Raw genomic sequence first — 11,118 nt, 5'->3', positions numbered from 1 at the left:
AATAAAATAGGCTACATTTGATTATTGTTTTAACAATCAATAGCCTACCTTGAATGCTTTGCTATAATCAACGAGCCACCATGATAACATTAAAAATCTTCATTGATGCCCTTTCAGCTGATTCAGCCCAAGAATGAGTTTGACCTCAGTGACCCCAGGGGCTCTCTGATCAACTCAGAGTATAACAGCCTCCATGATCCCAACCTGAGAGGCTACCTCTACCGCAAGGACATCCACCAGAGGCTCATTAGAGGTGGCTTCATCACAAAGGATGATAAAGTGAGTCTTCACTCAAACCCTGAACACAGTGCAACGTTGCAGAGATGGCCAGTTTGGCCAGCACTATAGGGACATTTTTGCAACCCTTAGAGTGATGAATCAGATTGCTGCCAGATAAACGGCTTTGCCACTCTTCAAGGGATTATTGTAAAAATGTAATCCTCCCAGATATTCATCTATGACTAAAATTATATGAGCCTGAAACGGTAAGATGTGAAGTTAAAAAATAAATCCATTTAAGCCAACATTGAATACATAAGGTACAAGTCTCAATTTTCTCCATATTCACCAAGTCACATTGCTTGAGATAAAGGTAGACTAATAAGGTTCAAATCTGTGCAGGTGATCTGCTCTCTAAGGAGTTTGAACAGGTACAGAGAACACGTGGCGGACGTGGAGAAGGCCTGGGGCTGCAGGTTCAGGGCAGAACAGGTGTGTCACGTCAGCAGAATGTTATTTCCCTTTCGTAGAATTTTGACATCAGGTCAGAAATCTGGTCTTTTTGTTCACGTAAGGTCTTCCTTTACCACAACCTGTTACTGTTCCTTGTTGGTTGCAGAAGGAGATGGTCCGAACGTTCCTGATTTTGCAAAAGCAGGGACGGATCAGCTCTGAAGTGACTGTGGCCGATGTGACCGACTGGATTTGGCGGTCTGTAAAGTATTTCTATCTGAACCATGCATATAAAAGCAGGTCTATACTATAGACACAGTTTAAAATGATAACTGCATAATTATACTTTTTAGAAACTGACAGTGGAAAATACACTGCTTTATCTACATACAAGGACTTTACTTTGAAGTATGTGTGTCTGTGGGTTCCATTCAGTCTAACCGGTGTGGAGAATAACAGATTAGTCCACATTGGATGATGAATCCAAATGTAAATTTCTCATCTTTTGTATGTGTTTGCACACTAGTGCTATTACTTTTACAAATAACTAGAAAGGCTTTATACCAGAGAAAAGTTAGATACGCCACAGCCAAATGTAAACTTTTTTTCTATTTTCAAGTCGGTCAAATCCTACACCATCAACTACTTCACTGTCTGCAGATGATTTTGCCACATTTCTCACTGAAAACGTTGCTAAGAGTAGTGCCCATTCAATAAGCCTTTATCTTAGGCATGGTAGCATCAGTGGATTCTTTCTCTCCTCTTAATGAGGAAGAAGTTTCTGTAGGCTTCTTCAGCAAAGTTGTCCAACAACTTCTGCAATTTGTCACACCCACTATTTTACCAGCGGTCACACATTTTGTTATTTCATCACTCCGTTCTTGAGAAGTTTGTTTTCCTTTCAAACGAGGGTTACACCTTGGCTCAAGAAAAGTACACTCAATGCAGCCTTTGACACAGGGACCGATGATATTCTCCTCTCTACATTACCTGAGCTACTCACTCAGGCCTATAGGACACTCACTGGATTAGGACCTTGTTATCCTAATTCCAGAGATGGGAAGTAACAAAGTACAAAATCGTTACTGTACTAGAGTAGATTTTTCAGACATTTTTACTTTACTTTAGGCTACTATTAATTTTTGAGGCGACTTTTTACTTTTACTCCTTACATTTTTAACACGAATATCGGTACTTTCTACTCCTTACATTTTACAAAAGTGGCTCGTTACTTTAGTTTCAAATAATTTCAGTGGAGTTATCGTTATTATTTTTCGCGTCATCAAGTGGATGGGAATATACGTTGCACTTGACGCACCAAAGATGACTCGACAGATTTCATTCATTGCATTCATTCGCGGCAAATCATTGCAGCTTGATGGCAGTTAACGTTAACGTTAGCACGTAGTAGTAGGTCTCAATTAAATTTAGTCAATTAAACTCTCCTCGCCTTTGGTGCTTAACTTCTAGCTGCAGTGTGGCCTACCGTATATCCTTAGCAATATGTAGATGCATCATTGGGTCTTGAACAGGGATATAGTGGAGGCTAAACGCAAGTAAACGTGTTCTGAATGCCTTTTCTAAAAATCTGATACCGCATGGCACAGTCCACCTTACCGTAATCACAGAATTCATAGTTTACTCACCTCTTATTTTACCACTACATTCCTGGTCTTCCTTAGTCTAGAAATCTAGACGCAACCTAGCGGCAGCAAATTAATTTGCTCAGCCTGTACGTCTAGTATCAAACCATAGGGATTTCTATTGGCTTGACGCCGTGGATGTCATCCAATCACAGCGCTCTATTTTGTTAGAGAGTCTTAAGGTGGGCTTAACAGGATGACGACAGTCCTGCGACGGTGAACAACAAGGAAGGTGGCTATGGCTTAACTTAAGAGCGGTTGTTTGAATTGGCGTTGGCGTTGGCGTCAACTTTGGAGGAGTTGGACTTGTGCTTTTCTTTGAAAGTTGAGCAACACAATGCACTTAAGTCAATCCTTTCAAAGAAGGATGTATTTGCCGTTTTGCCGACCGGATACGGATATGGTCGTAGCGCTGGCCTATTGCATGCCTAGGCAGTTCTCTGCCCGCCCCTTGGATTAAGCGAGGTGAATGGCTCGATTCCAGGCTATACATTTCAATGATATAGGATGGCTCGCCAGGCTAGGTCTTCCTGGTATTTACAGGAATCCATAGGAATTAAATATCGATGTTGTTTTATCCAATATTAGTTGTGCAGATGTATAGTCCATATCTTATACACACCTATGAAGCCAACAAAGAAAATGCAGAAATAGTGATCAATGGACCATTTTGTGTGGTAATTCTATACCAGGACCTGACATACAATCCAAATAGTCTACAAGAAATCTCAGAAATGCATATTTTTATTGTCAGTATGCATTTTGGGTAACCAAAAGTCCTATGGGGAGTTTCAATAGGGCATTTTAGAAAATGCATGAGCATACTTTGGCAAATAATGGTCTAAAGTACTAATTTTTCATTCTACTGTATATTGATCTACTTTTGCACACAGCTTCGCAAGACCTGGTCCTAGGGCTCAGTTGTGTTTCTAAAATCATATTAAGTGACCTAGAGGGCTGAAATGTGGTCAGTTCAGAGATACTTGTTATCGGGAAGAAAGAAAAAAACAATATTCTAGGCTCTGTAACTCTGTGCCAGTGCTTCCTAAGAAACTACAGGATCTTAGCTTTCTAAAGATGTCCAGCATTTGATGGTAGGCCAAACCCTCTAAAGCAGGCAGTGCAATGTTGGGGGGGAAGCCTAGAAATGGTTGTGGGAAGATTTAAAAAGAGACTGGCACTCTTGCACTCTAGTAACATTTGTGTGGTCCAGGTACCGTTGCATAAAAAATGGTTGTCATTCACAAGACTACTTTTACTTTTATACTTTAAGTACATTTCCAAGCCTGTGCTTACTTTTACTTGAGTAAAGAAGTTAAATCAGTACTTCTACTTTTACCAGAGTATTTTTTAACACAAGTATTTGTACTTCTACTTGAGTGCGGGAAGTGAGTACTTTTGCCATCTCTGCCTAATTCCATGATGTAGCTCTACGTCCCCTCTCACCCACTGCGGTCCTCTGATGAGGGTCTGCTACTGTATGTCGGCCTCATTAACACTAAGAGGTCACGGTCAAGACTCCTGTGATCCCTCGCTGGTGATTTTTGTTCTTGTGATGGTTTTAGGATCTTCAAGAGGCGTCTAAAGACTCACCTGTTTACCTTATATCTAACTAATTCACTCTTACAGAATTGTTTATGGTAATTGTTATTCATCTGTTCATTTAGTCCATCATTAATATGGACATTTGTTTCATTGTTATTGCTATTTAGGCTATATTAATATTTTAAGCTGTTCATTTTAATGTTAATGTAATGTTTATTGTCAAGTTAATTTATATAGCGCATTTCATACACAAGGGTCATTCAGTGTGCTTTACAAGTTACTGTACTTTTAAGTTTAGGGGCAGCCGTGGCCTACTGGTTAGCACTTCGGACTTGTAACCAGAGGGTTGCTGGTTCAAACCCCGACCAGTAGGCATGGCTGAAGAGCAAGGCACCTGACCCCTCACTGCTCCCCTGAGTGCCGCTGTTGTGCAGGCAGCTCACTGTACCGGGATTTGTGTGTGCTTCACCTCACTGTGTGTTCACTGTGTGCTGAGTGTGTTTTACTAATTCACATTTTGGGATAAATGCAGAGACCAAATTTCCCTCACGGGATCAAAAGAGTATATATACTTATACTTAAGTTTTTAAGGACTCAATTGTGCTTTATTGGTGTCATTGCAAGTCGCTTTGTAAAAAAGCATAGAGCCATAAACATGAACATAATAAGGTTTCATGAAATGCACGACAGGTCCATGCCAGCCTTGAGACTGCAGCATCTCCCTGCCATTGCTAAGAGGTGCAGTGCCATAGAGGTCTCACCGGGCTCCACTGGCAGATCTGAACTGGTGAGAGATGCTTTTTCTATTCACAGCCTCATGCTTTGGTTGTGTCGATGAAATATAAACTTGGTGGTTCTAGCATTTTTGCCTATATTCTGTGAAGATTCCAATATGAGCCTTTGCCAGTTTTAGGGCCGGTCCCATTTCTCCCCCCTTAAGACTTCCACTAGGTTTTGATTGCCCTTAACATTAAAGCCCCCTCGACAAGGGAAGTGGGGGTGAAGATCTTTCCCTATGAATTGGGACACCACTATATGCAAATTAAGCGTGAGCGAACGTGCTCACCCACGTCACACGCATGGCGCCCGGCGTGTCTACGGTAGTAGCCTGCTACTATTTTCATTCAGGAACATGCCCGTTCCAGCGGTCATTGTTGTGTGGGCTGTGCTGGTTTATCTACGTCTGGTTAATCAACAAAGATATTCGTGTTCATGTGAACGCCAGAACACAGATCCTAAATATTGATATATAACGTTATTTGATGGGCAGACTCTCTCAAAGCACTCAGCAGATATCATGAACATCGTCAGATAGCTTCGTGAGATATTTTCTAACATTAGTGTTCAAAACTCAACAGTCCATCAGATGTGCATCAAACTAACATATTCCAACATATTTGAAATTTTAATATGCTTATTTGCAAAAATATATGAAAAATTTGGCGGCTCGCTGAGCTCGCCGCGGTATCCTGGGTAATTTCATCTCCCACTTCGTTTTAAGCCTGCATCTGTCCTGGCTATATTTTGAGGGTTGATTTTAAGGGGAAAATAGCACTTCCCCTTGCTCCCTAAAGTAATGGGACACCCTAGCCCTACACGTGCAAAAAACGAGGGTTAGGGCAAAAATCTAGGGGTAGGGGAGGTATTGGGACGGGCCTTAAACTTGGATAATTTAAAAACTGGTCCACTCTTTAATGTGAATGTAACAGAGTTTTGTTTTTGTATATTTCTGTTTGTAATTAGGGTTTGAATTTATACCTCTGAAGGCAGAATGATAGACTAGTAGTGTATCAGAACCAGCATAGTATGACCGTGTCTGTTTCCTGCTTGGTCTGCTGTTAAGATGTGGAGCGTTAGAGGCATTCGGATGAGGGAGGAGGTCACTAGGGAGGTACAGAGGGAGATGAGACTCGAACGTCGCTGGGTCAACTCCAAAATCAACAAGGAAAAGAAGGTAGGTTCCTTCCAATCAGTTTACAGGAAACCTATGACAATGAGAGCATTAGAGCATTTGATCCTCTTTCACAATGCAAGAGAAGATGACATGGAACATATTTTTGGATGCATATCATTCTTGGGTGTGTCATTGGGGGAGATCAGTCACCTCTCTCGCAGTATGCTCATATGAGACATGACAAATGATCCAGATATTTTGTTTTCTTAATTAGAGGGAGGAGCGGATTCAGGGGAAACTGAAGAAAGTGAAAAAGACTGTAAAATCCAAAAGCAAAAATGTTTCTCAGGAAGGTCTATCGAGTGAAGACCCACACTTACCGCCTAAGAAGACTGAAAAGCGTATAGGAGGCCAGGGGGAACCCTCCCAATCCCTGGACGTGTCCTCATCCCTGCCTGCCTGTTCCAAAGTACCTTCTCCCAGAGGAGACCTTACAACTAAGCTGTGTGAAAGGGTGAATTCTTGACTAAAATATTATCTTATCTATACAATATTATTTTAGTATGTAGCCTAAATGCCTTGTAGTTGTCAAACCAAAGTATAATTCTGTGTTCAATTTAGTGAAACCTTTAGTGAGGTTGGCTTTACTGCCACAGCGGTTTAGACTCATAGGTGTAGAGTCTTTCTTCTGGGACCTTCTTGGACTTTGTACTGTGAATACAACCAATGAATGTGAAATGCATGGCCAGCATAGTATCATGCACTGAAATTATGAAGGTCATGCAGCCATATTGGCAACACTGCAGGCAGAGGTGACTGCTGCAGTCAGACCATGTGTAGTACAAGGAAAATAGGTCAGGTCCACTCAGGTTAGGTCCATCGCTGTCCATGCTTTTTACAGTCAGTGGGTGGTAGACCGGTCATACCTGATCTAAAATCTCTATATGATCTAAATCAGTCATTCGGGTAGATAAGGCAACACAGCAGCTTTCACCGTTCCTGAGAACATGTGTCACGGAAGAACATTGTCATACATTCCATTTTCCTTGTGACAGTGGGAAGAGCTCGGTGTAGGGAAAACGGCATCTCCACTGAAGTCTCCATGTCAGCATTCCCCCCCTCATGCAGATCTTGACCTCATCTTTCCCTTAACACCAAATGGTAAACAGCATGTTTTGCTCTTTCCCCCCTTCTTTATTCATAGCATGGCCCCCTCCAACGATTTTGATTTTAATTGTTTTGATTGTCGTGCTTGCAGACAGAGTTCGCTCCAGCCGACAAAACTCACCTGAGAGAAACATTTCTCTTGTCAAGCAGCATCTGTTTTCTGATGCAAAGAAGGTGATTGTGTTTATTTAGATCTGTTTGTTTACTTTTGGTGTTTATCTTTTATGCTGTGTTTGCATGAATGCAAATAACATATTGTTTCTCTTTCAGAAACTCTCTGAAATATGCCAGAAACTGGTCATCCAGCCATCCACTTCACCTAGACCAGCTTCTGCATGTAAGATCAGCATGAGTGGGTGTTGAATATTGTTATTCATTTATTTAGAAAAACAATATGAGCAGAAACAAGTTATACCATATTATTAAAAAATGATTTAGGCCAGTGTTTCCCAAAGTCTGGGTCGCGACCCACAGGTGGGTCGCAGGAGATTTTATTTGGGTCGCCAGCACAATTTATGTTGTGTTATAGGCCTAACTGATACCATTTGTCATTTGATACCAGGAAAGCTAACAGTTTTCTATTAGGATGTAGTTTGTTAACTACCACAGTCACGGTTTTGTCATAAAAGCTCATGAAACTGGCACATGAAACTGGAGGACGAACGCATCGCAGAGGGGGTGCCAGAGCATGGATATCTACCTCTCAAAATGAAACCGTTCTGTGGGGCGCCTGCCATGTACCTCGCAGTTGCAAACATGAATCCGCCTATTTGCACGAACATTAACAGATACCAGCTCCTCAACTTTACCAATACAAATCTAGTGACCATGCTGTCAAATAAAGCAGACATCCATAGACCGGACATAAGGCCATTCAATTTGCATGTAGTTTCTTCAATAGCAATAGCAATCTTTTAGCAACCTTCTCACATTCTTATTTCTGATTTAAAATTCACAATTTAAAATTCGCTACAATTTAAATGGACATTTTAAACACTATTCCTCTCGTTTTCTACCTCGCTAACTCCAAAGTAAAGGCACATTCTTCCGTCTATTGCGCAAAAGTTTCTTGTTCTGATATAATGACTATACAATATAATATAATATAATACAATACAAGATAAAGACTTGAGTTATTTGCTGTTTACATCGGAATTGACGTCCACAGTGTTATGGACCCATTTGTCTGCAACGCAACGTAGCCTACAATTTTTTTTTTTTAGAAATACAGGAACAGCTTACTATGCTGACTAATGACGACTGCGCAACATGCGAGAATTTCCCCAATCTTTTCAGTAGTCATTTCCAACTTTTCACGCTGATGGTGCTCAAAATGCAACACAACCGTGTTCAAAGCAGGATCTATCTATCTAGATCCTAGGCTATAGCAATGTATGGTTGGGGAAGGCATAGAAAAGTTGGAGAACCTGTGGCCTAAAACAATATTGGTGGTTACAGGGTAGATTTGAAGTGAAATGGGTCGCGATGGTCTGTCATTTTTAAAAAGTGGGTCCCCAGAAAAAAAGTTTGGGAAACACTGATTTAGGCTATTACATTTTGCCACTGGATTTCAGACACACTGGTAAGAAAGCTAGACTGTTTTTTGTAACAAAGCATTTCACTGTGCATATCTCAGTTGTGGGTTTGATGAGTAAGGCATATCTGCAAGGTGAACGCTTCTTTTAAAACCAGGTGGAATCATACGTGGGAAGATGCCATCAGCTGAACAAATCTCCTCATGTCTGATTGATATGTGAGTGTTAGTCACACATTTACGGAGGATTTATTTTGAATCCAGCCTACACTGAACTTAATGGAATGTGAATTTGGGTTATGGTTGTTGTAAAGCACAATCAACGCTAACTGATTTCCCCCTCCCTTTCTTCAGTCAGCAAACATTACTAGAGAATCATTTCAAAGGAATGGTGAGACTATTTGACACTTATTTGTACATTATAACAAATACATTTGTATAATTATTATGGTATTGTTACTGCTTACCACTTTACTTACTGTGGTTTTAAACTCACCAAGGCATGTGTATTTTTTAACTAATAAAAACAGTCAGTTTGGAACAATCTAGAAACCTGATACTCTTCTTACTCCAGGTGACATCTGAGGAATTGCAGATAGTGCTTCGAGGCATGGTGGTCACTTTAGTGGAGGAGGTCAACAACATCCTGATTCCAGCCATCACTGCCTTTGAGTACGAGCGAGTACTGCCTGCCAACAGCCCAAAGGATCTCTCCTCTTGCTACAACACATCCTCCACTACCTCCAAAATCTCTCCCGTCATCACCAGCAGTTCCCAGTGCTCAATGTCAGAGGTCCATGTCACGTACCCCATCTACATGCTGCCGAACAGCAGGGGTGCGAGCCGAGTGGAGCTGTGGAGAGCCAGCTCTCCAGAGGATGGTCAGGACGATGACCGGCGCAGTCTCAGGAAGAAAGTGGTCGCTCCCACCGCTGGCCTTCTGCTAAAGGTGGAGAATCTAATTAAGGACATCATCAAAGACTCAGTGGATGTCTTCTCTAAGCAGAGGGGCCAAGTGAACGGCACGGCGACTGTAAGCATCACTAAATGCGCGGAAGACAAAGCTGAATCGGATGTTAAAATCCAAGAGGCCAAGCCTGAGGATGAGAGAGCGATGAAAGTTGATGCAGAGAGGTGTTGCATGGTTTCTCCTGAAACTACAGATAATCCCACTGCTGTTACCATCAATACCACCACTGCTGTCACCATTGCTGATCCCATTGCTACCACGGATAAAACGGCTGTTGTCACCATGAATACCACCACAACTCTTGTCTCCACGGATATCACCAACACTGCTGTCACCATGGACGCCACTGCTAGCTTCACCATGGAAACCAGCACCACTGCTGTCACCACAGATGCCACTGCTGTTGTCGCTATAGATACCACCTTTGCTGATACTGACTTCAGCTCTGACCGTCACCTTGTTGAACAGTCATCTGATAACATCGGAAAGGACTCTGAGCAGCAGCTTGAAGCCAATGATGTGATGAGTGACCACCCAGAATTCAGCGGGAGCGAAGAAAGCCACGTGACCAAGGAAGCATATGACTGTGAGAGCACCAGCTCCGATGCCTCGTCTGGTTTTGTGGTCAGTCTGGAGAAGAGCATCCTGCTGTCCTCTGACCAGGTGGACGAGATCCTTGAGAAGGTGACCTTCGCCCTGGAAGAGGAGCGTCCGTGCAGCTGGCTTACTTCCTCGCCCGAGGACAAACACAAAGATGCAGAGGCGGTGTCTCCTCCGCCCAACAGCGTGATCTTCGCCATCCTCCAGAAGATGCAGCTGGACAAGTATCTGCAGAGGAAGCTGATGTCCTTCTTCGTGGGAAGGCAGATGACCAGCCTGGGAAGTCCGTCCATGTCTCCCATGGCCGCCAGCTCCCACCCTGGAGCCCAAGAGAGCCTTTCCTGGAGCTCCCTCTCGGAGATCAACCCCCACTCGATCAAGGTGACCAAGTGGCTCCTTCAGACCATTCAGAGACGCAACAGCCGGGAGGGCAGCATGACCTCTGACAGGCAAGAGATGGACGGCCAGCAGTTCAGAGAGAAGCATCTCGTCTGTGAGGTCATCCAGGCTCTGCTAGACCATCTAAACGATGTAAGTGCCACACGGAGCCTCAGCCGGCAGACGCAGTCTGAGAGCGACGTGCGCGCAGGTGTCACATCCCAGGGAGGACCTGTGCACGTGGACGCTGTGGTGTCTGACACGTCTCTTGCAGCGTGCGAGTTCACAAAGGACATTGTGTCCAAACTTCTCCTTGAAGATAACAGCCCTTAAGTGCACTCACTAATAACAATCTTAAGACATAAAAAATAAACATTTTCTAACTTAGACCAATTGTTACATTTTCATTTATGATAAAAAAAAAAGACTTTTGTGTTACAAGCAATATCTGCTAAGGATCTCCAATAAGTACTAGTCCAGAACCAAATCTCTGCTTCTCAGTAATACAACTGGGGATAAAAAAAAAGTAGCTCAACATTTTTGCAAACGGCATAATTGATAGTCATGAATACCAGCAACAAAGCCACCTGACATACATTTGGTAAAATAATGTCTCATCTTTCAGAGAAAGTGATATAGAGTTTACAAAGGTCAGAGGCTCTGTCATTTGGTTTGCAGATAGATCAATTCTGCAACAGATATGAACAAATCTAAA

General features: G+C 42.5%; 1 protein-coding gene across 2 annotated transcripts in view; it reads left to right on the top strand.

The window, feature by feature from the left end:
- Positions 1-10,792, top strand: part of LOC125284866 — an 11,663-nt gene extending 871 nt beyond the window's left edge. The window contains exons 3-14 of one of the 2 annotated variants that reach the window (XM_048229009.1): positions 118-279; positions 622-711; positions 839-930; positions 4,551-4,647; positions 5,704-5,814; positions 6,104-6,268; positions 6,810-6,915; positions 7,013-7,095; positions 7,192-7,258; positions 8,614-8,674; positions 8,810-8,846; positions 9,030-10,792. In XM_048229009.1, coding sequence (XP_048084966.1) covers positions 118-279; positions 622-711; positions 839-930; positions 4,551-4,647; positions 5,704-5,814; positions 6,104-6,268; positions 6,810-6,915; positions 7,013-7,095; positions 7,192-7,258; positions 8,614-8,674; positions 8,810-8,846; positions 9,030-10,736 — 2,778 coding nt within the window. In that variant the 3' untranslated portion in view covers positions 10,737-10,792. Of the gene's footprint in view, positions 1-117; positions 280-621; positions 712-838; positions 931-4,550; positions 4,648-5,703; positions 5,815-6,028; positions 6,269-6,809; positions 6,916-7,012; positions 7,096-7,191; positions 7,259-8,613; positions 8,675-8,809; positions 8,847-9,029 lie in introns of both variants that reach the window. The other variant, XM_048229007.1, reaches the window with a different exon arrangement.
- Positions 10,793-11,118: the final 326 nt, after the last annotated feature.

The sequence above is a fragment of the Alosa alosa genome, chromosome 20 (assembly GCF_017589495.1).
Source record: "Alosa alosa isolate M-15738 ecotype Scorff River chromosome 20, AALO_Geno_1.1, whole genome shotgun sequence".
NCBI classification, from domain to species: Eukaryota; Metazoa; Chordata; class Actinopteri; order Clupeiformes; family Clupeidae; genus Alosa; species Alosa alosa.
This window is presented reverse-complemented; position numbering and strand designations above follow the sequence as displayed.